At 42.0% G+C, this 27,627-nt stretch overlaps 1 protein-coding gene across 1 annotated transcript in view; it reads left to right on the top strand.

Annotated features, from left to right (window-relative positions):
• Window positions 1-213: 213 nt before the first annotated feature.
• Window positions 214-27,627, top strand: part of LOC139005928 (cytochrome P450 4V2-like) — a 30,295-nt gene continuing 2,881 nt past the window's right edge. Inside the window, exons 1-10 of the mRNA XM_070408240.1 lie at window positions 214-479; window positions 8,613-8,725; window positions 10,110-10,195; window positions 12,145-12,335; window positions 12,716-12,785; window positions 14,093-14,219; window positions 16,939-17,124; window positions 23,194-23,296; window positions 27,110-27,244; window positions 27,336-27,515. Coding sequence (XP_070264341.1) covers window positions 266-479; window positions 8,613-8,725; window positions 10,110-10,195; window positions 12,145-12,335; window positions 12,716-12,785; window positions 14,093-14,219; window positions 16,939-17,124; window positions 23,194-23,296; window positions 27,110-27,244; window positions 27,336-27,515 — 1,405 coding nt within the window. The 5' untranslated portion in view covers window positions 214-265. The remainder of the gene's footprint in view (window positions 480-8,612; window positions 8,726-10,109; window positions 10,196-12,144; window positions 12,336-12,715; window positions 12,786-14,092; window positions 14,220-16,938; window positions 17,125-23,193; window positions 23,297-27,109; window positions 27,245-27,335; window positions 27,516-27,627) is intronic.

The following is a 27,627-nucleotide window of genomic DNA, read 5'->3' as shown; positions in this document are numbered from 1 at the left end:
GAGGGGGCAGGGCGGTCCCTGCACGGGAAGTCCCGCTTCTGGGCACCTGGGCTGGTGCCTACGGGTTGTGGGAGGAGGGAGAGGCGACTGGGCCGGGCGCCACCTGTTCCCCCGCCCTCCCAGGCCCCTGCGCCCGCCCCCGGGAATGTCGGGACTCCTCCCAGACCCCCACACTTGAAAGGCAGGGTCTGGACCCCGCCCTGGCCCCAAGCACCGGGTCCAAGGTTCTGTGTCTCAGTCCCCCGCGGAGCCGACCGCTGGCGCGATGGTGGCCGTCTGGCTGGTGCACCTCGGGCAGAAGCTGCTGCTCTGGGGCGCGCTCAGCGCCGTCTCCCTGGCGGGCGCCACCCTCATCCTGAGCTTCCTGCAGATGATGGCGACCTACGCGCATAACTGGCTGCAAATGAGGCCCATCCCCACCATTCGGGGCGCCTACCCCTTCGTGGGACACGCGCTAATCCTGGAGCGAGGAGGGAAAGGTAAGGGACTGCGCGCCCGGGCCAGCTGCATCCCCGCCACGGGCTGTTGGGCCCCTTGCAGGGAACCGCCCGCTTCCCCGCCTGGAGCAGCAGGACTGGAGTTGCAGGCTGCTGGGTGAGGGGCGACTCTATCACCCCCTGGATAATGGGTTCCCAGTTCGATCCAGTTGTCATTACACATAAGTGCAGTGCTTCTAAACTCCCGTCCTTCTGCCTTTTCTCTTCTCATTTTCCCAACTGCTGACTGCTGCTATCTGAAAACACGGCCTGTAGCCCCTAGCCATCTTGGCTCAGTGGATGGAGCTTCAGCCTGAGGACTGAAGAGTCACTGGTTTGATTCCCTTCAAGTGCAACTGTCTGGGTTTCAGGCTCTATCCCAGTGCAGGGCGTGCAGGAGGCAGCTGATTAATGATTCTCTCTCATCACTGATGTCTCCATCTCTCCCTCTCCCTTCCTCTCTGAAATCAATAAAAATATATTTAATAAGAAAAAACAACAACAACAAAAAACAACTCCTGTTTTTCTTCTGTCTTTACTGTTAAAGTCCTAAAGGCAGATACAACTTATAACTTAGTGTCTCTCTCTCTGTCTCTCCTCCCTACACTCTCTCCAAAATAAGGAACAAGAAATGTACTTGAGACCAGACCCTCTTTCTGCAGAAATCACAAGACTTGACCACAACTTTATTCCTCCTTGGCCCTTCTAAGGAGGTTACATAACAACATGAATTATGATGTTATTCACCAAGGCCTATCCCATAAGTCATACAGCAAGTTTCAGAAATCTTATTTGTTAAGGAGTGAATTGGTTTTTTATTGAAATCATCTTTTGAAGCTGATAGCCTTTATTTTATGTTAGGTTAGGGGTAGAGGGGTCACTTTAAGTTAGAAAGCTCCTAAAAGTCCCTGATGTTTGCATCCCCCATGAGGGAGGGTGAGTTAGATCTTAGCACTTCATCTTCGTGCCTGGATAAGTTGAGATGCCCAGAACTGAAAAGATTTGCCCCAAATGACATATTTTAAAATGAGCCCAGAACTAGAATCCAATCACCCCTCAGTTTAATTAAAGACGTTTTATAGACTGAACATCAATTCCAAAGCTTAAAGGGTTATTTCTTTTCCATTTTCTTTTCTCCAAGTAAAAATAATGCTGTCATTTCAACTTCAGAGGAAGACATGAGGCCTCATGGGAGAGTGTTACCAAAATACAGAAAATGTTTCTGGCAGAAGAAACCCCAGTAAACTTTTAACCAACCAAACATCAATGCGACTAATGTTGCAAGTGATGCAGCAAATTTTGATATATGAAAACTACATTTGTAAAAATCATCATGGGGAACACTAAAGGCAGAGCTAATCTTCCCTTCTACTCAAAGGCTTTATAATATTAAAAAATAATGGTGTAGAAATATAGACCCCTCCTCCTCAACAGGAAACCATATACTTAAGAAATCTCATCATAGTCTTTTGAGGGAATTTTTCTAAGAATTGAAATCTCTAGTGAATAAGATCCATTTCAAAACAAACTGTGTAGTAGCGCCGCTGGTGTAGTGGTATCATGCAAGATTCCCAAAACAAACTGTGAGTTATTGGATTATTTTAAGTAATTCTCCTTATAGTTACTTCTGGAGAGGAGAGCATGGTAACACATTATCTTTCTCAAGGCGACTTTTTAATGCATCAACAACTACTGGATCTGGGCATGAGACCAACCTTTGCTCCCTTTCTGTTTGTAACCAAATGGCTTGACTTTGACAAGTTGTTTAAAGCTCTTTAAGTTAGAGTGTGTTACCCTTTACTTGTAAACATTACTTTGAGGATTACATTTAATATGTGCATTTTCTAGACCATTGTCCAGAACTTGGTTTGAGTCCATTTTTTTCATTGTCAATCATGCACTTATTTGAGGCCCTCCTTTGTGCCCAGCATTGAGCTCAGCAAAATTGGGCATAGCACAACATTTAAAAGTATATTCCCCATCCTCAATACCCTTATGTCTTATACAAGAGGCAATGCCTTCCATTGTGTGGCCACCATCCACATTCTGACCTCAGAAGTCTAACCTGGAGAATTGCAATTGACTTCCGACTAGGCTGTTGAACTCTATCTTTTGGTTTTTCAGTCCTTTTTGTCAACACCTGTCTTCCCCAGCTGCTCCCTGCCATTGGGCCTGCCTGAAGCCTTCAAACCACAGATTTTGATTTCCCTGTCTCCTCTGTCAGACCAGACCAAGGCAGTGATTATGGCCATGCTACATATATTTGACACTGTTGATCTGACCTAGCTCTTTTCACAACAATTTAGCCAATGGTTTGACTGGAAGGCATTTTGAATCGGTGTGATGTAATGCTGATGATGGCACATTGTGTGTCTGGGTGCCTCGGGTACAAAGCCAGGCCTATATTTACCAGCGCAGTGATATTGTGCAACTACTTAGCTGTGCACAACTTCCTCAGTTGTTCACTGACTTCTGTAATAGTGTTTCTCATCTGACTGTGGTGAGGCATAAAGACATAAGGCATCGAAAACCATTAGCTCTGGTCTGATGTTTAATTACCCTCCACAGCAAATAAACATGACAGAATGAATGTTAGCCATTTTAGAAGATTCATTATTAGGTTTTGAGGGGCCCAAATGTGAAAATGCTTTAAACAATTATTACTGTTTACTCAGTATCACATGCATTGGACATACCTGCCCTTTAGCCTCTCTCCCGCTGCACTTTGAGCAGCTTGCCCTGAAGCCCAGGGGTGGGGGAAGCTGAAGGATGGGAGAAGGAGCAGGGATAGGTGAGTATGTGTACTTTTCTTGGCATGAAAAAGAGCTGAGAAGTTTAATAGTTGTTGTTTTTGCCATGTCAATCTGTCCGTGGGGCCCAAGTTCCCAAGTTAAAGCAACCCGTCAAAATCTCAGGTGCCATTCATATTAATAGCCTCACAGTGCTGTGGGCATTAGTCCTGATGCTGTCAAGGGGGCATTCCCTTTGCCTAGAGCCATGTTCTGCAAACTGTGGCTCGCGAGCCACATGCGGCTCTTTGGCCCCTTGAGTGTGGCTCTTCCTAAGCCTTAGGAGTACCCTAATTAAGTTAATAACAATGTACCTACCTATATAGTTTAAGTTTAAAAAATTTGGCTCTCAAAAGAAATTTCAATCGTTGTACTGTTGATATTTGTCTCTGTTGACTAATGAGTTTGCTGACCACTGGCCTAGAAGAAGCCTGGGTACCACATGCCTCCCAGCTAGTCAGCTCTCCTTATCCCTCCCTCCCTGGATTTTGCCAGCAATCTCAGGAGAGTGCCTCATTTCCTAACTTAATTAGAAAGCCAGTCTCCTCTCACCTCATGTTGTTTGACTTGTGCTCTGTCTAACCGTTGCCATTTCTTTTCTCTGAGGGCTGGACCCTGTACCCCAATCCTTTAGTCACTGTGTTCCCCCACCCCACCCAACCCCCACCTCTGGGTTGCGCTTACCAAGTTAGTGTTTCCTGACCTGACCCAGAGTTTTGTCATGTTTGACCTTTCTGAATGCTGGGCTGCATTCCCCAGATGGAGCCTCAGGGATTTCAATACAGAAAGTGTTAACTCCCAAACTTTCCTCCCTACTTCAATGTTGTTGGGATTACTGGTTACCATTTCTGCACACCCACTATAAGGACCAGCCATAAAGCAGGACCAGGGCCCTCAGCACTGGCTGCATCTAATTCCACCCCCAGAATCTTCCTGTATCCTTGGAATTGGAATACCAAGTTCTTCACAGATCCCACACACCTCAGTGTTATTGTCCTAAAATAGAACTCTGTGGTTCTAGTACTCATCAGGAACTTTCAGATATTACCTATGGACTATAAAAGAAAATCCAACTTCTTTAGCCTTCCATCACTCCAAGCTCATCTATTAATCTTTTCATCGCCATCCTGTGCTTTGGCTAAACCTATAGGCAATTTTCAGACCTCCCTGACTCTGCTCTGCTATTTCTGATACTTGGTTTACCCTAACTTCCCTTTTCTTCCTACAAAAAGCCAATTCATTCTTTTATTCTCAAATGCCATCTCTTTCTTGGAATTTCTCCAGTCCTTTCAATGAAAATCGATAACTCCTCAGACTTAAACTTCAAATTTAACACCCATTTCATCTGATCTGATACTCTGGTTAGTACCACAGTGACCATCTCCTCTGATTATAAATTCCTTGAGAGTAGGGATCTGGTCCTTTGGTGGTACATGTTCCTTGCCTGTGGAATGCATGTGTGAGCATGTTGTGTTTTCAAGAAGAAGTAAGGTACTTCCATCATATTCATCCTTATATCTGGAGATGTCATAGGAAACTGATTTGATTGATTACCAACTTTCCCTATCTAATCCCTACATTTTCCTCATTGCTTCTCAGTAATTCTTTTTATCTTAATGATTCTTTCTTATATTCACTATGACATTTCTTCCACATTTTTGTCACATTCCTAAACCAAATTTTTTCCAATATCCAAGGAAATGTAGACACAACCTATTATTTACATACTAGTGGCCTGGTGCACAAATTTCATGCACATTAAAAGAGAATTAATGATAAGAAATATTTTAATATTGCTATTTGCCCTTTCTCTATAATAGAGGTGTCAGAGATGAAAGAAAATTAGTAAAATATATATAAAATCTCCCTCCTGTCAGAGTCTTGGGCGCGCCACAGGACCTACAATCAAGTCCCTGCCCACCACCCTCACGCACTTCTAAAACGCAGGAGACCCAGACCGGGCAGGCCCCACCCCCATTAAATGAGACCTAGACCCGGCCGGCCCCACCCCTGCCAAGCCCCTTGGGGCAGGGGACACAACCTCAGGTCCTCTGAGCAGGGGGCACAGCCTCAAGTCTCTCTGCCTGGTGCTGGTGTAGGGGTGTGGCCTGAGGTCCCCTATCTAGCCCCGCTGGGCGGGGGGTGTGGCCTGACGTCCCCCCTTCAAGCCTCACTGGGCAGGGGGAACAGCCTGAGGACCCCCGGCCTGTCGCTGAGGTTGGGGGCCACAGTCTGAGGTCTCCCTGCCTGGCTCCCGGTGGGGGGGGCATGGTTTGAGGTCTCCCCGACTGGAGCTGGGGAGGGGGCGTAGCTTGAGGTCCCCCTTCAAGCCTCACCAGGTGAGGGGCGCAGCCTGAGTTCCCCCATCAAGACCCGCTGGGCGGGGGGCACTGCAGGACAGGGGCCATGGCCTTAGGTCCCCGGTCAAGCCCAGGACCCCAGCCCCCCCCCCCCTCCCCAGCATCATTTCATGCTGAATGGGGATGCATGCAGGCAGTGTGATGTTAGCGCTGGGTGCGGAATTCCTGCCTCTGGCCCTGCCCATAGACTGGGACACCTTAATAGACAAATTAGCATATTACCTCTTTATTATATAGACTAGAGTTCCAGTGTATGAAATTAGTGCATGGGTAGGGTCCCTAGCAGCTGCTGGGCGGTTCCTAAGTTCTGCACCGCTGCCTGGTGATCAGCAGATGTCATAGCAAGCAATGGAAATCCCAGTTGGTCCAACTCCCCAGGGGACAATTTGAATATTTGGCTTTTATCTATATAGATACTGTGTGTATGTGTTTCTCTTCTACTAACAAAATATTTTAAAATCTTACTCCAGCTTACTTTTTATTCTTCAGCTTCAGCATTCTATCCTTCTTTATAAACTTTTATTTATTCAAATGATATTAGAACTACAGAAATTTGTAAAAATAATATAGAGTTTGCATATGCCATATACCCAGCAAGCCTCCTCTGATGGTATTATTTTATGGAATTAGTGTCATTATCAAACTAGACCATTATTATGTGTCCAATGTTCTTAACAATACTACAGCCCTTATTTGAATTTTACAACACTGCCTAGTGTTCTTTTTCTGTTCCATGACTCAATTCAAAATCTCACCTGGCATATAGGAGTTGTACTTCCTTATGTTATGTTCTTCAATATTAATTTTTTCTAATCTGTGATTGTTTATCAGTCTTTCCATATACATCAAGACCTTGACACATTTTCTGAGACAGGTATTTTGTAGAATCACTCTCAGTTTGGATTTGTCTGTTGTTTTATCAGAGTTTCATTGAGGTTATGCAGTTTTGGCAAGAACACCCTATGTGATGTTGAAAGCTTTCCCTCTAAGATCAGGAAGACAAGGATGCTCACTCTCACCTCTTTATTCAACATAGTAGTATAGGTCCCAGTGAGAACATTTAGGCAAGAAAAAGAATGCAGACGACATGATTGTTCATATGGAAAATCCTAGATACTCCCCCCTGCAATGTTAGAATTAATAAATAAATTTAGTAAAGTTGCAGGATATAGAATCAATATACAAAAATCACTTGCATTTCTTTATGCTATCAATGGACTACCAGGAAGAGAAATTAAAGAAACAGTCCCATTTACAATTGCATCTAAAGGGATAAAACACATAGGAATAAATTTAACCAAGGAGGTGCAAGTCCTGTACACTGAAAACTATAAGATATTGACTAGAGAAGTGATACAAACCAATTCTATCATTATTCTGTTGCACAAATTGTCCCTGTTTGGAGTATTAGGAGCTTTTCAGTTGGCTGCTTGGTGTTTCAACATGGCCCCATCACTTTTTGAGCACTTCCTTACTTTCTGCCACCATGATATATTCCACTCTTCTTGTATTTTTCTCTGCCTTGTCCCTAAAATTAATGACTTCTCCAAGAACACTTATTTATTTTATTGTAGGATAGTCCTTAGAAATACTTAGATCTGGTACCCCTACTTTTGGGAGCCATCCTGGGAAGTTATATTACCAGAAATCTTGTTTATAATATTAGAAAAGACTTTGCAGCAAAATCACATTTAAGATGACACTTGAAAAATAAGTCAGTTTTATTGGAAAAAAAGCAGTAGGAATAAGAGTTTCCTACAAAGAGAAGAGGTTCTGTAGAGGCCCTGAGACATTTGAGAAGTTGAAGAATTAGTAAAACAGAAGAGTTTTCTTTAATTTTTTTTTTCTTGAGGTAACATTGGTTATTAACATTATCTAGATTCCAGGTGTACAATAGTATAATTTGATGTCTGTATACTCTTTTGGGTGCTCACAACCAAAAGTCTAGTTTCTATCTATTACCATTTGTTTAACCCATTTACCTACTTTGCCCACTCTACAACTCTCTTTCTCCTCTGTAACCATTATTCTGTTGTCTGTATCCTTGAATTTGTTTTTATTTTGTTATATTTGTTTATTTATTACTTTTTTAAAATGTATTTTACATAAGAGTTAAATCAGACTGTTTTTGTCCTTGTCTGTCTGATTTATTTCACTTACCATAATACCTTTAAGATTCATTCATGTTATCACAAATGACAATATTTTATCTTTAAAAATATATATGTTTTTATTAATTTCAGAGTAGAAGGAAGAGGGGAGAGAGAGAAACATCAGTGATGAGAGAGAATCGTCGATTGGCTGCCTTCTGCATGTCCCGCATGTCGAGCCTGCAACGCGGGCATTTGTCCTGACTGGGTCAATCCTCAACTACCCAGTCATGCCAGCTGGGCCAATGTTATCACATCTTCTTTATCCATTCATCCACTGATGGACACCTAAGGTTGCTTCCATATCCTGGCTATTGTAAGTAATGCTGCAGTTAACATTGTGGTGCATATATCTTTTTGAATTAGTGTTTTCATGTTCTTCAGATAAATACCCAGAAGAGGAAGTGCTGAATCATATCATAGCTCTAATCTCAATTTCCTGAGGAACTTCAATACTGTTTTAGAGAGGGTGAAAGGGAGGCATCTATCTACCAGGGCTGGAGAGTTGGGACAGGTTTCCCTTTCTACAGAAGAGTAGCCTGAAGCAGGTCAGGAGAAACTGAACAACCTTAGTGTCCTTGGGGAAGGCATGTGATAAGGTCACCACAAACATCCAAGTGCTTGGCATTTCTCAGTTAACCAGGTTGTTGCATATATATCATTCATAACTAAATTAGCCTCATAATTCATTGATTAATAATTTAGTAAGGACAACTGTGTGGTTTAGCTTCAAGATGTGAAAGATCTGGGAGAAACTGAGTAAGTTGCTCCAAGTAAAAACAGTAAAAACCCAAAAAGACACAGTAAGGAACTTATTTAAAATTAATTATTTTCTAGAGTTTTTCCAGCAGATGATTTATTACACAGGACGCAACAGACATGTGCCAATGCTAAAACTCTGGCTTGGCACAGTACCAGTAATAGCCATGTTTAAGGCTGAAACTATAGAGGTGAGTTGACTGTGACTATGGTCAATGTTTCACTGTATTTTGATGGTGTGAGAATCTCATCAGAATAAACAGCAAATAAATGTCCTTATATTTAATTGAATTCAATACAATGAGCATTCCATTAAATATCTAAGGCTTTGAAGGTGCCATTTAATGCTTTCCAGATATAGTCTGAGTTCTGGGAAGAGTAGCAGCTTCTACATGTCTATATGCATTTGGTATCAAGTAATATATTTGTCCTCCTTTTTTGGGAAGTCTTCAATTGAATAGAACCATAAATAGATTATTCTACAAGGTGAGCTCATATCATCTCCCAGGCACTGTTTTAAGATTGCAAATATATAAGGCTAATAAAATTTAAGTGTTTCCCTTAAGAGGCTCAGAGTATTCATTATACTTTTATGATTTCAAGTTAATTTTTTAAAAGAGAACACTAAAGATATTGATGGAAAAGATGTTGTTAATAAACGCTATTGAAATTATGCCTAAAAATTGTTTACCTTTCTTTTAGTGATTATTATGACATTGGGAGTATTATTTTATGGTTTGATGACAAAGGCTTTGTGTCAGGAAGTAAAAATGGGAAAAACAGACTTTCTCTTCATGGAAAAAAATTAACAGCAAAATTTCCTAGGGTTGCTGGGCTTGAATACATCTTTCTTCCTCATTGTGGTAAAACTGTTAGAGTGTCTCTGATACCACACTGCAGAATCTACTGGTCCAGAGGAGATAGCAAGAGGGCCACATAGGGGATTTCAGCCATTGCTGGCCTAGTGTAAGTGGGCTTAGGACATGTGGATAGAGATCTGTCCAAAGTAGGGAACTGCAGCAAGATCCTGAGAAGCATTTTGTGCATATGCTCATCCCTTCTGCTTTACTTTGGCTCCAGGCAACCTAATTATACCCATGGTTCCCAATTCTACTTATATCCTGGAGACATTCAAATGTGTACCTAGTATAAGACTTAATCCTGAGCTTCATACCTGCTTTCAGACTATGTCAACATGAATCAACATACTTGATAATGAACTTGTGATTTCCATCTCCATAAATGTGGTCATCCTTTGCTTCACCCACCTTCTCTTCCCTCACTCCTACCCTCAATAAACAACTCCACTTGGCTCCTAATTCATGGCAGCGGCCAGGGAATTATCTTGGACATTTTCCTTTCAATCAACTCCAGCTATTCTCTAAGAGTGAGAGACAGTGGTATGCTCCAAATTCCAACTGCATTTCTTTGAGTCATAGTAATGAAAATGAACCACAAAGAAGTAATTGTTATGAAATGTTACTTTGGAAAGTAGTTGTGTTCTAGCCCACTATTCTTATAATTAGGGTTGCATGCATATCTCTATCTCTCATTATGCTTTTCTCTCTTTCTAAGGTAATTTTAACTAGCTCAAAGCAAATTGACAAGTCTTATCTGTACACATTCCTACAACCATGGCTTGGCCTAGGACTTCTTACCAGGTAAATCAGTGTAAATTGGTAAAGCTGTCTTGTGCGTAACTTATGTCGGGCATTGACACGGGGTAGTTTTCCTGTAGCAAGAATGTGCTGTCAGGTAGTAGTGAGAAGCTGAAAGGTTGGGTGATAATGGGCCTCTGAGAGACAGGAACCCAGGGTGTAGAGTAATCTCCAGCCATGGTATTCAATAATGATGATCACCACTGTTACAAGGAGAGTTAGAAAGTCCCAGTGTAGAAATGGAGTATGGCACAGGGGAGTTTTGAGCAGGGAAATCTTGAAAATTTAATGGAAGTGATCCTCAGAGAAATAAGTTGAGCACAGTAACCTCAGTCCTTGAGCTGCCATCCAGCAACAGGACCCCATCAACTGAGAAAGAGAAAGCAGGACTTCGGTGGGGACTTTGGAGACTTTGAAGATGTTAGAGATCAAAGTAGACTCATGGAGCTCCTTGATCTTCAGAGGGTTAAGGTTGGGTAAAGGGTGATATTTCTCATTTTTGGAAACTCAGAACTTAGGAATTTAGTGAAATTCTTAAAATTTTCTATTTTGATCAGTGCTCTTTTACATATCTATATAAATAAAAATGTAAATGTTCGTTTGTTCAAAATCTTAAATCTCTGAAAGTTCTTCACCGATATCTTTGAAATTTTGACGCAACGTTGCATTCGAATGCATGTGTGTTTTTATATACCTATATTCCTACTATTATATAGATGTCACACCTGTGACAGGTAAAAACATGTTTTTTTGAAAAACAGCGCCATCTGTTGGACGTAAAAGCAACACACGCTACACTAAATATTTTACGATTCCATTTCAATGTTTCTGTTTACAATTATAAATTGTAGATAGAATTAACTACAAATATGCGTGTCCAGCTGCAAAATGATCAATCAGCTGAGATATTCTCACATCAATTGCTGGAAATTGGGAATGGAAAGGTGCCGGTTGATCTGACCTCAGGACGAATTTCATTGCCTCATAACTTCTGCAATTTAGTGGCATCAAAGGAAGAATTGGTTGAAAAAATATTTCCCAATATTCAAACCAATTATAAGAATCACGATTGGCTGAGTGAACGAGCTATTCTTGCGGCCAAGAACAAAGACGTCTACGAACTTAACAATATTATTCGGTCTAACATTCAAAGCGAGGCAGTCACATTCAAGTCCGTCTACACTGTTGTGGAAGCAGATGAAGCGGTTAATTATCCAACAGAATTTTTGAATTCACTGGATCCGCCAGGGATGCCACTGCACGTACTGCAATTGAAAATCAGCGTGCCAATTTCATGTTGTGAAATATCAGCCAGCCAAAGCTTTGCAACGGCACGCGGCTTGCAGTAAAAAAATTAGTGAGCAACGTCATAGAAGCAACAATCTTGACAGGACCTTTCAAAAGTGAAGATGTCCTCATTCCTCACATTCCTATGATTCCAATGGATATGCCATTTCAATTTAAGAGATTGCAATTCCCAATTCGATTGGCGTTTGCAATCACCATCAACAAAGCTCAGGGCCAATCTTTAGAATTGTGCGGTTTAGATCTAGACATGGATTGCTTCTCACATGGACAATTATATGTTGCGTGTCCTAGAGTCGGCAAACCAGACAATCTCTATATCTGCACAGACAATGGAACAACAAAAAATGTTGTATACCCACAAGCATTGTGAAATTAAACATATTAGGAACGTGCGCTTTCTCTTTTCTTTCTTTTCCGTTTAACCAGACTGAGCCACAGCAATGCGTGGCCGGGTACAGCTAGTTAGTAATATAGAAGAATATCTAAAATATGCCCATCCTGTAACTGTATATGAATATCCCCTTGTCATTCTGACCAAAGCATTTGGGAATCTGTAGATTAAGAAGAATTTGTTGTCTTGACTATGCTTTATTTGCTTTGGATGTTGCTTTTCTCTTCTTTGTAACCATATCTTGTATTTCTAGTACTGGAAACAAATGGCGCTCCAGGAGAAAAATGTTAACACCCACTTTCCATTTTACCATTCTGGAAGATTTCTTAGATGTCATGAATGAACAAGCCAACATATTAGTTAATAAGCTTGAAAAACATGTTGACGGAGAAAAATTTAACTGCTTTTCTTACATCACTCTTTGTGCCTTAGATATCATCTGTGGTAAGTCTCATTGATTTGTTTCTAGAACTATGGTGTAAACATACAATGGTCCAAATAGAAAATAACATTTCACTGGGAAGGCAAATGAAGAGGTTAGAAAGGATATTGGCTTATTTGAGGTGGTCCTTCTGCTAAATTAGGCTCCTGAGAAGCAGTACCCACTGCTAGGGCTTCAAGCAGAGCCAACCTGCCAGGAAGGTCAGAGGGAAGAAGGAGAATGAACAGGGAGTAGGAGGAACAAAAGGTGCAAGAGTGAAAGGGGAAAGGAACAATTCTAAAATATATAAGAATTTATGTCTTTTTTGAAGTGTTTGCCACTGGAAAATAAACACAAGGCATGTGCATGAATTGAGTGGTTGCTTCTCACCCATATTTTGCAGAGACAGCTATGGGCAAGAGTATTGATGCTCAGACTACTGATGATTCTGAGTATGTCCGTGCAGTTTATAGGTAAACGGAGCCCTTCTAATTATGTTTTAAATTGTTATTGATTCAAGCTTTAAAAATATCGCTAATAGTTTTTTGTCTGTGTTGTATCTTTTTCATTGTTTCACAATGAAATATTGCATTAAAAATTAACCTAATCATTTAAGCATGTATTTTAACAGTAGAGGGTTTATTTTATAAATTATGGCACACCCAGGCTATGGTATAATTTTAAATGATTGTTTTATGATATATTGAAAAATTACATTATGATGCTTAGTGATAAAATAAAGATAAAAACAATATTTTTAGCATGATAACCACTAGGTATAAAAAATTATTCTTTAAAAAAACTTGTAGATATTATTCCATAATGTTGGCTGTGATTATTATTTTGTGTTATATGCTCCTCTTTCTTGTTTGTGTTGTTATTAATTCTCTCTTCCCATATTTTGTGCACTTAGTGTGTGTTATTTTTTAATTGAAATAGTCGTATTTATTTTGAAAAATTGCTTGAGATTATTCAACTATGAAAAAGCAGAGCAAAGGTTTGATTTCAGGAATTCTGTCTTTGAGTCCACTGCCCATTTCATTTTAACACATATTAGCATATATAATCTGCCATTCTTTACACAAGATACTGACTAGTTTTATAGTGGTCCACAGAACAGAATAACAGGGAGACAAGCATCAAAACAAATACGTATAAGCTTATAAACTGTAATAATTGCTTCAAAGAAAAAATTAAGTTGATTGATATTTGAGAAGAAAACAGCAATAGGGCCCACAGATTGAGTGACCAGGAAAGGCCGCTCTGCAGAATTGACCTGTAAGCTGCTCTCAAAGGAGGAGATCACATCTAGGTCTTTCTGCTCCATCACCGGAAATGTTGAGGGAGGGACTCGGGACAGGGATGTGACAGAGGGGCACTTTCCTGGAGAAGAGGACAGCCAGAGGAGTGATCAAGAAAATGCGTGGACGTTAAACAGGCAGATTTCATCCTACCCTGTCGTATAAGAGCTACAGGCAGCTCGGGGAGGTCTGGAACTCTTCCTGGAGAAATAGAAGGAGAGATCAGATGGCCATCTAGTAAGGTGTTTTGTAATGGATTCTTCATTCCTCTATAGGACCCATTTAATTTTTAAGCTTCCTTGGATGTGTAATAACCCATGCCTTCATTGTTGAGCATAAAGCATAGAGCTCTTAGTAGCCGCTAAGATGAATTATTATCGTTGCCACATATTACCCTCATTGAGACCAGGCACCAAATAGGTACTCAAGGAATGTACGTTTTTGGTATATCAGCTGATACATTTGCAACCTGTTTATAGGATGAGTGATTTGATACATCGAAGAATGAAGACGATTTGGTTCTGGCATGACGTTTTGTACCTTTTGTTTAAAGAAGGATGGGACCACAGAAAGAACCTAAAGATCTTACATAATTTTACCACCAATGTAAGTCCTCATGGTTTTTTTTATTGTGGACAATCAAACATAACATAAAATTTATCATAATAGCCATTTTAAGTGTGCCATTCAGTGGCATTAGGGGCATTAACAATGTTGTGCAACCCCTACCACTATCACTTTCTAGAACTTTTATAAGTGCATGACTCCTATGTTTGTTAACATACCTACTAGTTAATGTTCTCTACTGGGGGAGGTTCGTCTACTGGGGAGGTTGTCTATAAATAAATAATTACAAAATGTGATATGTGCTTTGATAGTTTATTAGCAAACTGGGTGCTATGCTAAGAAAATAAAGACACTGAGAACTGTGTTATAAGAATCTTCTGAAAAATGTTTGGATTAGGCAATAGTTTTCTAAGACAAAGGGCATTTATAGCAGTATCTTAAACTGGAAGTGATAAAAATTAACTAGATATTACTATGTAATTGTTAATGACAAGGAAATAATAATGTTCCGGAATATAGTCTGGGTTTGTGTTAAAAGTATGTTTATGAAAAGGCAAACTTTAATTAAAAGCATGTATTGTAATTTAAGTGTACTGATAAAAGTGCCGAAGTAAATATATTTATCCTTTGCTGTAATTTTAGTTTAATATATGATGGCATTGCTTCCTGAAAATGAGGTATTGCCTCCACCAAAATATCAAGTGGTTAGAGTCCCTAGATGTTAGATGAATGAGATGTTGTAGTGAGCTGCCATCAGTGAAGTATAGCATAATGGCCTGTCAGTATGTGAACGGTGAACAGATTTTATGGGTATAATTACACTTGTCTTCCAATTTCATTCATTAATATCAGTATCAATAATGGATGAATTTCAAATTGGATGGCTAATATAAAATAACTAGAGGCCCGTTGCTAGAAGATTTATGCAATACGCCTTCCTTCCCCTGGCTGCCCACACCAGTTTTCTTCAGGCACCCGTGACCCAGGCCTTTGCCCCGTCGACAGCGGAGCAGCCAAGCCTCAGGGCTTGGCTTCTCCGCTCCGGCTGCAGCAAGGCTTGGCTTCTTCACTCCAGCCCCAGCGGAGAAGCTAAGCCTCTTCAGTCTTCAGTCATCTTCAGTCTTCACTCGGAGCCTTCATTCTTCACTTCACACCTGTGTATGCAAATGAATCCACCATCTTTGCATACTCATCCTGATTGGCTGGTGGGTGCAGCGGAGTGACAACCAATTTACTTTTTTTTTTTTTATTAGTGTACATTCCCTACATTCCCTACTGAGTGCCAGGCACTAGGGGTTCCACCAAGAATCAAAGAGAAGACATGGTGCTTGCCATTATGGAACTTGGCATCTGTTCATTCCACAGAAGCAGGTTTGGACAATTGCCCAAAAGGAGGAGAAAGTTGAAATGTGTAACCAAATTAAGCTCCTGGGCTTTCATTCTTTTATTCATTCAACACATACCTGATGAACATTTTTAAAATGCCAAGCAGTGTTCTAAAGGTTGGAAGTATATCAATGAATAAAGTCAAATTTGCTGCTACATTGAAGTTGGAGGAGAAAGTCACTAAATAACAAATATAATGCCAAGTAGTAAGTGAAATGGAAAAGAATGTAAAGTAGGCTTAGGAAGAGAGTGAGTGCTAGGGACAAGGGTAGCAGTGACCCAGACAGTGCGACATTGGGCAGTAGAGATCTAAAACTGGGGAGGAAGCTAATCATGCTGGTTTCTGAGGCAAGAGCATTCTAGGCAGAAGAAGCGGCAAGTGTACAGGGTGATTCTTTTCTCTAATACAACATGTAATTAGAGTGATCTATAATTAATCTATTATATAATGACTAGAGGCTCAGTGCACGAAATTCATGCACAAGGGGGTGACCCTCAGCCTGGCCTACACCCTTTCGTATCCAGGACCCATCGGGGGATGTCCGACTGTCAGTTTAGGTCCAATCCCACAGTCAGCCATCCCTCTTGCAATCCAGGACTACTGGCTCAAACCACTCACCTGCCTGCCTGCCTAATGCTTCCAACTGCCCTCCCATGCTGGCCTTGTCACCCCTACCTGCCCTCCATTTCCAGCCTGGTTGCCCCAACTGCCCTCCCCTGCCTACTTGGTCATCCCAACTGCCCTGCCCTGCTGTCCAGGTCACCCCATTGACTATCCTCTTCCGGCATGGAAGCCCCGAATGGCCCTTCCCTCTAGGCCCAATCACCTGCAACTGCCCTCCCCTGCAGGCCTGGTCGCTCCCAAGTCCCCTCCCCTGCCGACTTGATCTCACTCCTAAATGCTGTCTCCTGCCTACCTGATCACCCCCAACTGCCTCTACCTCGGCCCCCACCACCATGGCTTTGTTTGGAAGGAAGTTGGACATCCGGAAGATGGCCAGTTGCCCCAGTCTAATTAGCATATTACCCTTTTATTAGTATAGATTGTGTTCTCTCCACTACCCAAATTTTCTCATGAGCTCTTTCAACTCGGTCTGGCCCTATTCAGGAGACTACTACTCTATTCCCATGTTGGAAAAGCTGTAAAAATAGTCCTCGGAAATGATGTATTTGTCTGACATTAAATTTGTTTTTAAAAGTCTTATTAAATAATGCCCTAAACATGTTCACAGAAAGCTTTACTATATTTTCAAACAACCTAAGTTCCTGTTGAATGAGACAGAACAGGAAAGGCTTAGAAAAAATCAGGAAAATGGATTATTAGGCCATATCAAATTCCACACAAAAGCATGTGATCATTTAAATCATACAGGTCATCAAGGAACGGGCCAATGAAATGAAGAGAGATGAAGAAGGTAAAAGTGATCACAAAGTCACGACCCTCTCCAAGAGAAAACGCAAGGCTTTTCTCGACCTGCTTTTAAATGTGATGGATGATGAAGGGAATAAGCTAAGCCTGGAGGCTATTCGAGAGGAAGTGGACACTTTCATGTTTGAGGTATTTTGCGTTGTCATGTTAGTATCAGGTATCATCATTAAACAAATTACAGTTCCTGTTACATAACAAGAAAATGTTTTGCCAAAACCGGTTTGGCTCAGTGGATAGAGCGTCGGCCTGCGGACTGAAAGGTCCCAGGTTCGATTCCGGTCAAGGGCATGTACCTGGGTTGCGGGCACATCCCCAGTAGGAGATGTGCAGGAGGCAGCTGGTCGATGTTTCTCTCCCATCGATGTTTCTAACTATCTATCTCTCTCCCTTCCTCTCTATAAAAAATCAATAAAATATATAAAAAAAAAAAAAGAAAAAAGAAAATGTTTTTGTTCTTTTTTAATCTTGGGAGTTGAAAATGCTAAGGATGAAGAAATAGCCAGCACTAATACTTAGACATGTTTAAGCATTTATAGTAAAATTAGAAATAACATGAAATAGCAAGAATTATTTGTAGCCACCTTTTAAAATATTTTGGGAACCTTGGTATAAGGGATGATCTGTTCTCAATTTATTTTTAACTTAAAAAATAATATATAGGAATTCTTTTAAAAAAGTTTTTAGCATTTTGTAAAAGTCTGATCACATTTTGAAGTAGCTTGTTATAACTGATGAAGAGTCATTATATTGTAGTTAGAAATTACAAAGTTCAAGACCCTAATTAAATACCAGATCAACTTTCTTCTTCAGAAAAAGCTGTAGGCTTGTGTGGTCTTTTTTTATTCTCAACATCAGGGAAGTTTTCTGTCATTATTTCTTCAAACAGGTTCTCTACTACTTGATCTGCTTCCTCTCCTTCTGGCACCCTATTATGCAGGTGTTGTTTCCTTTCATGTTGTACCAAAGCTCCCTTAGGCTCTCCTCCTCCTTTTTAAGTTTTCTTTCCAGTTGCTGCTATGTTTGTGTGTTTTTTCCTACCTTGTCTTCTAATTTGCTGATGTGGTCCTCAGCCTCTTCTAGTCTGCTATTGAAGTCTTCCTTTATGTTCTTTATTGCAGCTAAGCCATTCCTCATTTCCTCTTGATTCCTTTTCATGTTGGTGGCATTCTTATTCAGCTTCTTATAATTCTCATTCAGTTGTATGTATTTGTCATCCAGACATTTGACCATCCTTATAACCCTTACTCTGAATTCTTTCTCTGACAAGTTACTTGCCTCCATCTCATTTAATTATTTTTGTGCTGATTTCTTTTTTTCTTTCCTTTGGGGATTGTATTTATGTCTTCCCACTTTTTGCTGAAATGTTTTGTTTCTATGTCTTAGATCCAGCTGCTTTGCTACCCAGGTTGTTTTGGGGGTGGTTGGTGATTTTTGGAACCCAGTGGTACAGTCTCTCAGATCTCCTGGGCTTGGTGATCTAGCGGAGCCCCCTATTTGTGTTATTTGGGTTCTCTTGATGTAGTTGGGTCTTGAATGTTAGCTTATTTTTCATGGATGTAGTCTCATCACAGATGGGCAATGTGACTCACCCCAGTTTCATTGTGCAAGCTGTTGTAGATGTGATCGTGGTTCTAGCTCTTGTGGAAAGGGTTGCCTGAGGTCTCACTGTTATGTGCTCACTGTTAGTTCCCAGAGTGCATGGGCTTGAGAGGAAAGGGTCTTGGGGCCTAAGGCTCAGCTATGGTGACTTTGGCTGGTGTTGTCTGACTCTTGCTGGGGTAGTGTCTCTCTGTAACTCACTATGAGGCTCCCAGAGTCCGGGACAGTGGCGGGGGGGGAGTGCAGCTCTCCTGTAGTCTGCAGTTGAGGCAGTGGGACTCTGGCCAAAGTGATTTCCCTCTCTGAATCACAAGGGTGTTCTGGAGCCAGCAGCTGTGGTTGTGCGAATCTCAGAGTCTGTCGCCAATCAATGTGACCTTGTATGGCAAGGCGGGTCCTCAGTAACTCACCAAGGTGTCCAGAGGTAGGCAGCCATGGATCCTGTTCAGGGAGCCATGTGACCTTGGTTGGAGAGGCACACACCCAATGGCAGCTCACAGAGGGGGCCAGGAATCATACGGTGGAGCTCTGTGCTCGTGGGGCCCACACGTGGGAGCTGCACGATCGTGGTATGCTGCTGACTGGGGAGGGAGAAGTCCCAGTTTCTGCTTCAGGAGCTGTGCACCCTTGGTTGGATACGAGCCCCGGCAGTGGCTTACAGAGCAACCTAGGAGTTACCTGCTGGGGTGGTGGGCTCTGGGGGCCCGCGTCCTGGAGCAGCGCTATCGTAGGGACTGGATTCTGGCAGCCAGGGTCATGCCTTACGGTGGCTCAGAGAGTTACCTGGGAGCCGCCTGCAGGACAGTGGACTCAGGGAGCCTGTGCGCCTGATCGGTGTGACTGAGGTGACTGGAATTCAGCAGTCAAGGAAGGCGAAGTCTGAGATACTGCAGCCAGGGTCTTCCGCCCTTGATTGGATAGAAGTGGGGCCAGCAGCTGCTCACAGAGGCACCAGGGAGCTGTCTGCTGGGGTGGCAGACTCAGGAGACTATGTGCTGCAACCACATGACCAATGTGTCTGTGGGCAGTCAGCCAGGAATGGGGAAGTCCAAGTTTCTACTACCGGGGCGTGCATTCTTGTTTGGATATGTGAGTACCCAGCAGTGGCTCCAGAGGCACCAGAGAACCCTCTGCCAGGGCGGCTGACTCAGGGTGCCCGAGCACTGGTTCAGCGTGACCGCAGTGTCCGGAGGTCAGCAGTCAGGGAAGGGGAAGTCCCACTTACTGCTGCGGGAGCCATCCACCCTTGGAGGTAGATGTCCTAGGGTCTGCAGGTCTGCAGTGAGGCAGTAGAACTTTGGCTGGTGTGGCTGCAGGGTCGCGAACAGTGGCCATGGCCAGTGTGGGTGGTGGTGCTGATGAGTTCCTAGAGGAGGCCCCTCTCCCCTTCAAAATGGCATGGGCTCCCTTCTCGAGCCCCACAGCCAGGGGAGTGCCAGCCGTGGTGATAGGGGCTCCCTGTCCAGGAGAGCCTGGTCTGCCAGCCTCTGGTACTCCTGCTGGATTTAACTGTCCCTCACTCATTCACACACACACTGCACACATCCACACACTCCCCTGTCACTTCATCACTCAATCACACTCTCTCCCTCACCTCCGGCTTGCCAGTCATCATCTACCCAGCTCCTTCTAGTAGGGCATTTAACCAGTTTGTGATTCTAAAGGGATTTCTTGTCTTCAAATCAAAAAAAGGGATAAATTTTTAAAAATATATAATTTTATTGATTTTTTAAAGAAGAACAAGATATAAATATCAATGATGAGAGAGAATCATTGATTGGCTGCCTCCTGCATGTGCCCTGACCAGGAATTGAACCGTGACCTCCTGGTTCATAGGTCAACACTCAAACACTGTGCCACACCAGCTGGGCAAAAGACGAATTTTTTAAAAGATAATTTTAATTACATTAAATATTATAAAGAGTAAACCTCTTAACACGTGGCTTACCAAATAAAGATTAAGAAATGGTTTTAAAAGGCAGCAAGTGGAATATCTTGGAAATTTAAGAAAGGAAAAGCCATCAGTGTTCAATGGCGGACTGCATGCATTGTGTTTTCTCTGCCTGCAGCCGCCTGGGTGCAGTGCCTCCCCAGGGAGGAAGCTCTGTGCCCTGTAGCAGGAAGCAAGTGGTGTGAAGGGTCCACAAACCTGACTTCTCCCAGGTCTGTGCTGACTGGCCATATGAGACAGGCCCAGTCATTGCAGATCTCTGCCACAGTCCCCCTGTGTGGAAAGTGGAAATATGGACTATATCAGTGGTTTGAAACTTCTATTTTAAGCAGATCACTTCATAGAAAAGAAATTATGCATCTAATTAGACATCTAATTCACTAAAAAGTGGGCTGTGGGGAATTGAGAAACCAAGATGGCGGCATAGGTAAACACCTGAAATTGCTGCCTTGCACAACCATTTCAAAAATACAACTAAAAGACAAAATGTCAGCTTGAAATATATATTACTCTAAAAGATAAATTAGTGGGTGACTGCTTTATAATAAGTAATAAAAGAAGTGGCACCTTTGAGTTAATGTCCTCAGTGTCACTCAGACTCCCTAACAAAATGTCCCTGTGCAGTTATCATAGACTGATCTTGAGTTTCCCTGACTCTGAAAAATAAGTGGAAAGACCAACATATTTTGCTTAATCGAAAGGAGAAAGTGAAATCTCTTAGGACTACCTGGGAATCAGCAAAAGCCCCAAGCATCCACTGGGTACCCAGGGATTTATCATCTAGAAATCTCTGCAGGTGATGGACTACTGAATTGATGGTCTGTTCATTGTCACAGACAACTGTGGAACATGTTTCTGGACCAACTACTGACCTGTCACACAAATAAAGAGATTCTTGGACTATATCTAGAAGGTCAAAATGTATTTCTAGCACCTCATGATATGCTTTTGTGTGTGTGTGTGTGTGTGTATGTGTGTATTTGTGTGTGTGTGTGTGTTACAAGCCATTAGCAACCCTATGAATGAATGTTCACAATATCATGTTCTCAACTGCCCTGCTCAGCCCTTGTGTTGCAGAAGACCAAAGAAATACCAAGCACGCTTCCTAGAGAAAGGGAGGGACCCAACCATAAAATTATTTTCGTTGCTACTTCATAACTGTAATGTTGCTACTGTTATGAATCGTAAGGTAAATATCTGATATGCAGGATGGTCTTAGGCGACCCCTGTGAAAGGGTCTTTCGAACGCCAAAGGGGTTGAGACCCACAGAGGGCCTAAGCTGATAATCCTTTATTGTTTACCAAACCTTACCTTTGATATGTGTGTTTGCTTTGCTAAAGGGCAAAATGTGTGAATAAAAAGCCTTGGGTCCGGAGATTCTTTTCACGTTCCACGAGAAAAGGGGTTCCGCCTGGTTCTTAATGCCTTCCAAATTTATCTTTCTTTTCTGGTGTATCCATTTATGTCACCATATCCCTTCTCCAGATTCCTGAACCCTTGCTCCAAAGACAGTGGCATTTATTATTTTTCAAATACTTTTTTTTTTCTGAAGAACTTACCCTTTTGCGTGTGGAGTGTCCTGGTGAGATGAGGACAGGAAATAAGGGGCTGATGCCTCAAGACACTGACAGGACAGGGAATAAGGTTGCCCAGGGTGTCACCATCAGTATTAGAGCTGGACTCTCCTCTCCCTGGATCCTCCACGCCCGCCGAGGTGAAGAGTGTGGACTCGGCTTTGTCCTCAGAAACTACAAGAGTCCTACTCTTGTCTCCACTTCCTATGAAGCTGTTGGGCCCTGGGAAAGCATCATTTGGGGCTCAGTTTGTCATCTCTAAAACGTGAATAGCAGTATCAAGTACCCCATGGAGATTTTTTAAAAACATGTATTTTTATTGATTTCAGAGAAATATATTTTCATTGAAGGGAGAGGGAGAGACAGAAACATCAATGATGAGAGAGAATCATTGATTGGCTGCCTCCTGAATGCCCCCTACTGGGGATTGAGCCCACAACCCCAGCATGTGTCATGACCAGGAATCAAACCATGACCTCCTGGTTCATAGGTTGATGCTCAAGCACTAAGCCACGCTGGCCGGGCTCCCATGGATTTTCTGTGAAGAATAATTGAGTTCGTTTCTGCAAAATGTTTGGTATTTTCCCTCAAACTAGAAAGGTTTAAATGGGGTGTTTATCAACTTCTTGATGTGGAGACTGTTGCTCAGAACCACCATGTGCTGCCTGGTGTTGCCTGGTGTCCAGGTAAAGTCGACCATACAAATGGGAGAAAGTGGACAAGTGCAGATCTGGCCGCATGGCTCAGGAAAGTCACACTTTTATTCCCTCAAAACAGTCCAGCACATGGAGATCCCTTGGAATGCCTCCTGTTAGCCCAGCCCAGCCACTCTCACCCAGTATGTGACTCTGTCGTATTGAATGTCCCTGTACCCAGAGGCATCCCCTTTGAAGGGATTGTTCCATTGGTTTGTTCCCCACGGAGGTAAAATACTGTATAAAATTAACTTGTTCTGTCTGGGGTCACGTCACTGCTGTCAAATCCAGAGCCAATTCAAAATAGAGTTAGCATCCCTAACCTTCTCAATAGAACTCTGCTTTCTAAGCTGTTGTTTTTTTCTCTTACATTTGTAGGGCCATGACACAACTGCAGCTGGAATAAACTGGGCCTTGTACCTTCTGGGTTGCTATCCAGAAGTCCAGAAAAAATTGAACAATGAACTGGACGAAGTGTTGGGTATGTATGGCCCTTTCACTACTTACACGGAAGGTCCCAAGTCACTGAAGCAAATGGCATTCTTCCTCATTAAGAATGAGCAGTCGGGCCTGTTCTAAAGACACTGTAATAAGCAGGAATGCTGCCATATGGTACCCCTTCCAGGGCTAATGTCCTTTGCAAGACCTCATCCATTTGTTTACAGGCATTTGCTGATTGCTTGGCATGTGACTGCACTGGCCTAGATGCGGGGGCTACACAGATAAATGTCACTGTCCTCAAGGACCTCGCGCTTCATAGGTGAAGCAGACACTGTGTATAAAGTATCAAGTCATGGCTGTGAGCTTGGGCGATATGAGGAAGAAGGAGCTAGCAGAGGGCAGAGAGGAGAGGTGAAACTGGTTAGCGGGGTCAAGGAGAGCTGTTCCATATAGGATTGCTGTGGGTTAAGCTGATGGGACATACATTTCTTTTGTACAACCAGTAACCTGCAGGTAAGGAGTCCTAGGCTGATGCCTGTAGGGATGTTGGGAGAATCCTGGACTTGTTCTTTTTTCTTTCTGTCATTTTCATCATCGTGGATTTTGTTTTCTTGATTGTTGTTCTGGGTCTCATGTTTATCTCTAAGGCAAGAAGAAATGGGAGGAGGGGATGAAGGATAATATTAGTCTCCTTTGACTGCTGTCACCAATTCTGCAAACTGGGTGGCTTAGCCCAATAGAAATTTGTTCTCTTACAGTTCTGGAAATCAGAAGGCCCAGATGAGTATCTCTGAGTTAAATCAATGTGTTGGCAGGGCTACACTTTTTTGGAAGCCTAAGGGAGAATCCATTCCTTCTGGTGACTGCCAACATACCTTGGCTTATGGCCACATCATTCACATCTCTGTCTCCATCTTCACATGACCTTCTCTTCTCTGGGTGTGTGTCAAATCCTCCTCTGCTCTCTCTTATCATGACATTCGTGATGGCATTCATGGCCCACCTGGATAATCCACAATCATCTCTCCTTTTTAAGATCCCTAATAAAATCTTCAAAAGCACCTTTCCCCCAAAAAAGTAATATTTAAAGGTTCTAGGGATTAGGCCCTGATAAATTTGTGTGTCATAATCAGCCTATCACAAAGGAACTGTGTATTGTGCCATCAACTTAATTTGTTGTTTATTCAGATGTCATATGGCTTCCCATGGCTGGGAAAAGAAAGGTAAAGGTTGGTTGGCCAACCAACAAAGTGGTATCTGATGGATTTTCCTAGTGCAAAGTGGGAAAGGAATAATAAAGGAAAAGAGGAGGAGGTGGAAGACATTCTGGAAAGAGAGGCTTCAGTTGCACAATGGCAGAGTGGAGAAGGTGGAAGATAATAGTAAGCATCAAAGGACAGGTGGAATTCAGAACATTTGTTAGAACCCATTGAGAGGTGAAGTTGGAAAAGTAATTTCATGTCCAGATGGTGTGAGGACTGGATTTTCATACCAAGAGGGAAGACTTTGTTTTGTAGAATGAAGATGACCTAAACTTCTGGGCTCTGTTTCTGTCATCATTTCATTTTTCCTGTATCAAGTTGAATTTCTCTCAGATTGCCTCCGGTGGGTAAATTGGGTATTCTAGAAACCCAGGGTCTTTTGGAATGTGTTCCCACATTTGTGTTTTTACAATTTGTAGCTCAATGCAGGTGTCACAAATGCTTTTGGATCTCACATGATTAGTGACACCATTTTTACTAGAATTTTTATTCTGCTGCTTCTCATGCTTTTTGCTAATTGTGCTTCACTTCTGTTCTATCCCCAGTTTTAGTTCTAAAACGTTTTTGAGCAATTGATCTTTGGATATTGAGATGTAAGTATTCATTCCTTTTTTTTTTTTAACTGAGGTAAACTTAGTTTCATTATAACATGCAACTAGTATACTTTTAATGTTTAAAATTAAACATTATCTTTTCTTTCCAGTGAAACAAACAAAAAAAATAAATAAACAGGAACAAAATTACAATAGAGAATGATGGTTCCAAATAAGATTCTGCAAGTCCGCTATTCTCCCATTGAGTGGAAGGGCCCAAGCCATTATTAGAACAGAATTTTATTTTAAAAGTATCATCTTAAACTGCAAGAGAGTCCATTAAACATCACAATTAAACATACCAAATGGGAAGACTTGTCAAAATGCCCACTTAACTAACCCAAACATCTTATATTTCTTTGTCTTTTTTTTTTTTTTTTTAGTTTAAACAATGTTCCATACAAGAGAAAGTAGACAGGTATATGTTAGTAAATGCTAACTGTCCACATTCACAGAGACACAGTGTAATCTGTGTGCTCAGTGTACAGAGAAAGGAGGAAAAAAGCTAGAATTCTGTGCACTACTGCGCGGGCTGAGGCTCCAGCCTTCAGTGGAGCAACGTAAGCAGGTTTTTCTTTCCCACAGAACACAGGGGCATTGACTCCACATAGTGTTTGTTGAGGCAGGAAGGGATAAAAGTGAATTTGGACTTGTATGCATGCATGTTAGCCTAACCAATGCACACAGACACCAGGGGCTGAGGGCATACGTGGGGGAGGGGGAGAGGGCAGGGACGTAAGGGGGCAATGGGGAGATAAGGACACATATATAATACCTTAATCAATAAAGAAAAATAATTAAATAAATAAAAATCAATGGAAAAAATTAAAAATAAAAATACTTTTAAACATAAAAAAAAAGTGAATTTGGAAGACAAAGCCTTAGAGATTCTTTTCTCACTGTATTCTGCACAAGGTTTTTCCCTCCAAGTAAGTTGAGAACCAGATGTAAGGGAGAGAAAATAATTCAAAAGAAGAATGAATGAGCCTAAAAGTAAAACAAAACAAAACCCAGACTGTAACTTGCTCCCAGTGACTGGAGGAAACTTTTAAAAAAAGGTTGGAATCCATCCGTGTTCCTTAGTCACCGTCTCCTTCATCCTCATCAGCTTCTTCCTTGGTAGCTTTCAATCCTCTCCCTCTCCCCTTCCATCATCTTCTTCTCTTCTCCTTCCCCATCTTCATCTTCCATATCAGGAAGCAAGTAGTAATGAATTGGATTTTGGCAAATACCACCTTCAGTGATCTCTCCCAACTTATCTGCACCTGCATCAGAATGGCCATAAAACAGATTTTTGTTTCTCGGCTTCTTCCTGTTGGCTTTATCCTGCATTGGATTTGAACATTTCATTAAATCCTTTCCAGATATTTTCTGGGCTTTGAAAATGCATCACGGCTTGCACTCAGATGAAATTCTTTGGGTGCAATTATTTTCCAAGTAAGGGTTTTCATAGCAATGAAAATCTGTTCTGTGACCTGATTTATTACTTTTCAATTCTGTACTTCAACTCTGGTTGAATAACACAGTGCCTTTCCATGTGTCTCCCCAAGCAGTGCAGGCATAGAGATGGTTGCAAATGTTGTTGCTTGAAAAGTTGGGATTTGGGCCATCAATTCCTACCTCTTCTGAAAAACAGTGGTTGGCAGAATTTGTTCTATGTCCGTCTTCAGAATCTTCTCACTGGCTTGTTCATTGAGTTGGTCTGTCTCATTTTTTGCTTTCTCAATATGTTCAGTTGCTTGCTGCTTTGCTTCCTCCATCGCCCGGGCAACCAAGCCTCCTGCTTGCTCCAGCTCCGTTGCTGCGGGCTGCCATCTTGGTTGGGTTAATTTGCATATAGTCACTCTGATTGGCTGGTGGGGGTGGTTTGGGGTGGAGCAAAAGTACAGTTAATTAGCATCTTTGTCTTTTTTTAGTATAGATTCTTTTTTGATGTCTTATCCGCCAAGACCAAATACTTCTTTCATTTATTTTATTTCATGTATTTACTTTGATCAGGGAATTCCGATCGCCCTGTTACCTTAGAGGACCTGAAGAAACTTAAATATCTGGAGTGTGTTATTAAGGAGACCCTTCGTATTTTTCCTTCTGTGCCTGTAATTGCCCGTGGTCTTAATGAAGATTGTGATGTTGGTGAGAATTTTTCCATGAGAGTAGTGGGGAGAGTGGACTTTCTGTGTTTGTCTTGCTCTGTTCTCATGACATATCGACTGCCTTATGACAGGGGGGTACAACGTCGTGAAAGGCTCTCAAATACTCATCATTCCCTACGCACTGCATAGAGACCCGAAGTACTTCCCAGACCCTGAGGAGTTCAAGCCAGAGCGGTTCTTTCCCGAGAATTCGGTGGGACGCCATCCATATGCATATGTGCCCTTCTCTGCTGGACCCAGAAACTGTATAGGTTTGTATCCATCAGAATCAGTTTGACCTTTAGGCACACATGGCAGGGGTTTCTCACATTAATGTCTTTGCGATGTGGTGTGTCAGATACAAGTCTGTCAAAAAACTTGTTT

The sequence above is a fragment of the Myotis yumanensis genome, unplaced genomic scaffold (assembly GCF_028538775.1).
Source record: "Myotis yumanensis isolate MYYU_CA2020_CCGP unplaced genomic scaffold, mMyoYum1.0.hap1 SCAF_3, whole genome shotgun sequence".
NCBI lineage: Eukaryota > Metazoa > Chordata > Mammalia > Chiroptera > Vespertilionidae > Myotis > Myotis yumanensis.
The sequence above is the reverse complement of the archived record's forward strand: the minus strand, read 5'-3'. Positions and strand labels throughout refer to the sequence as shown.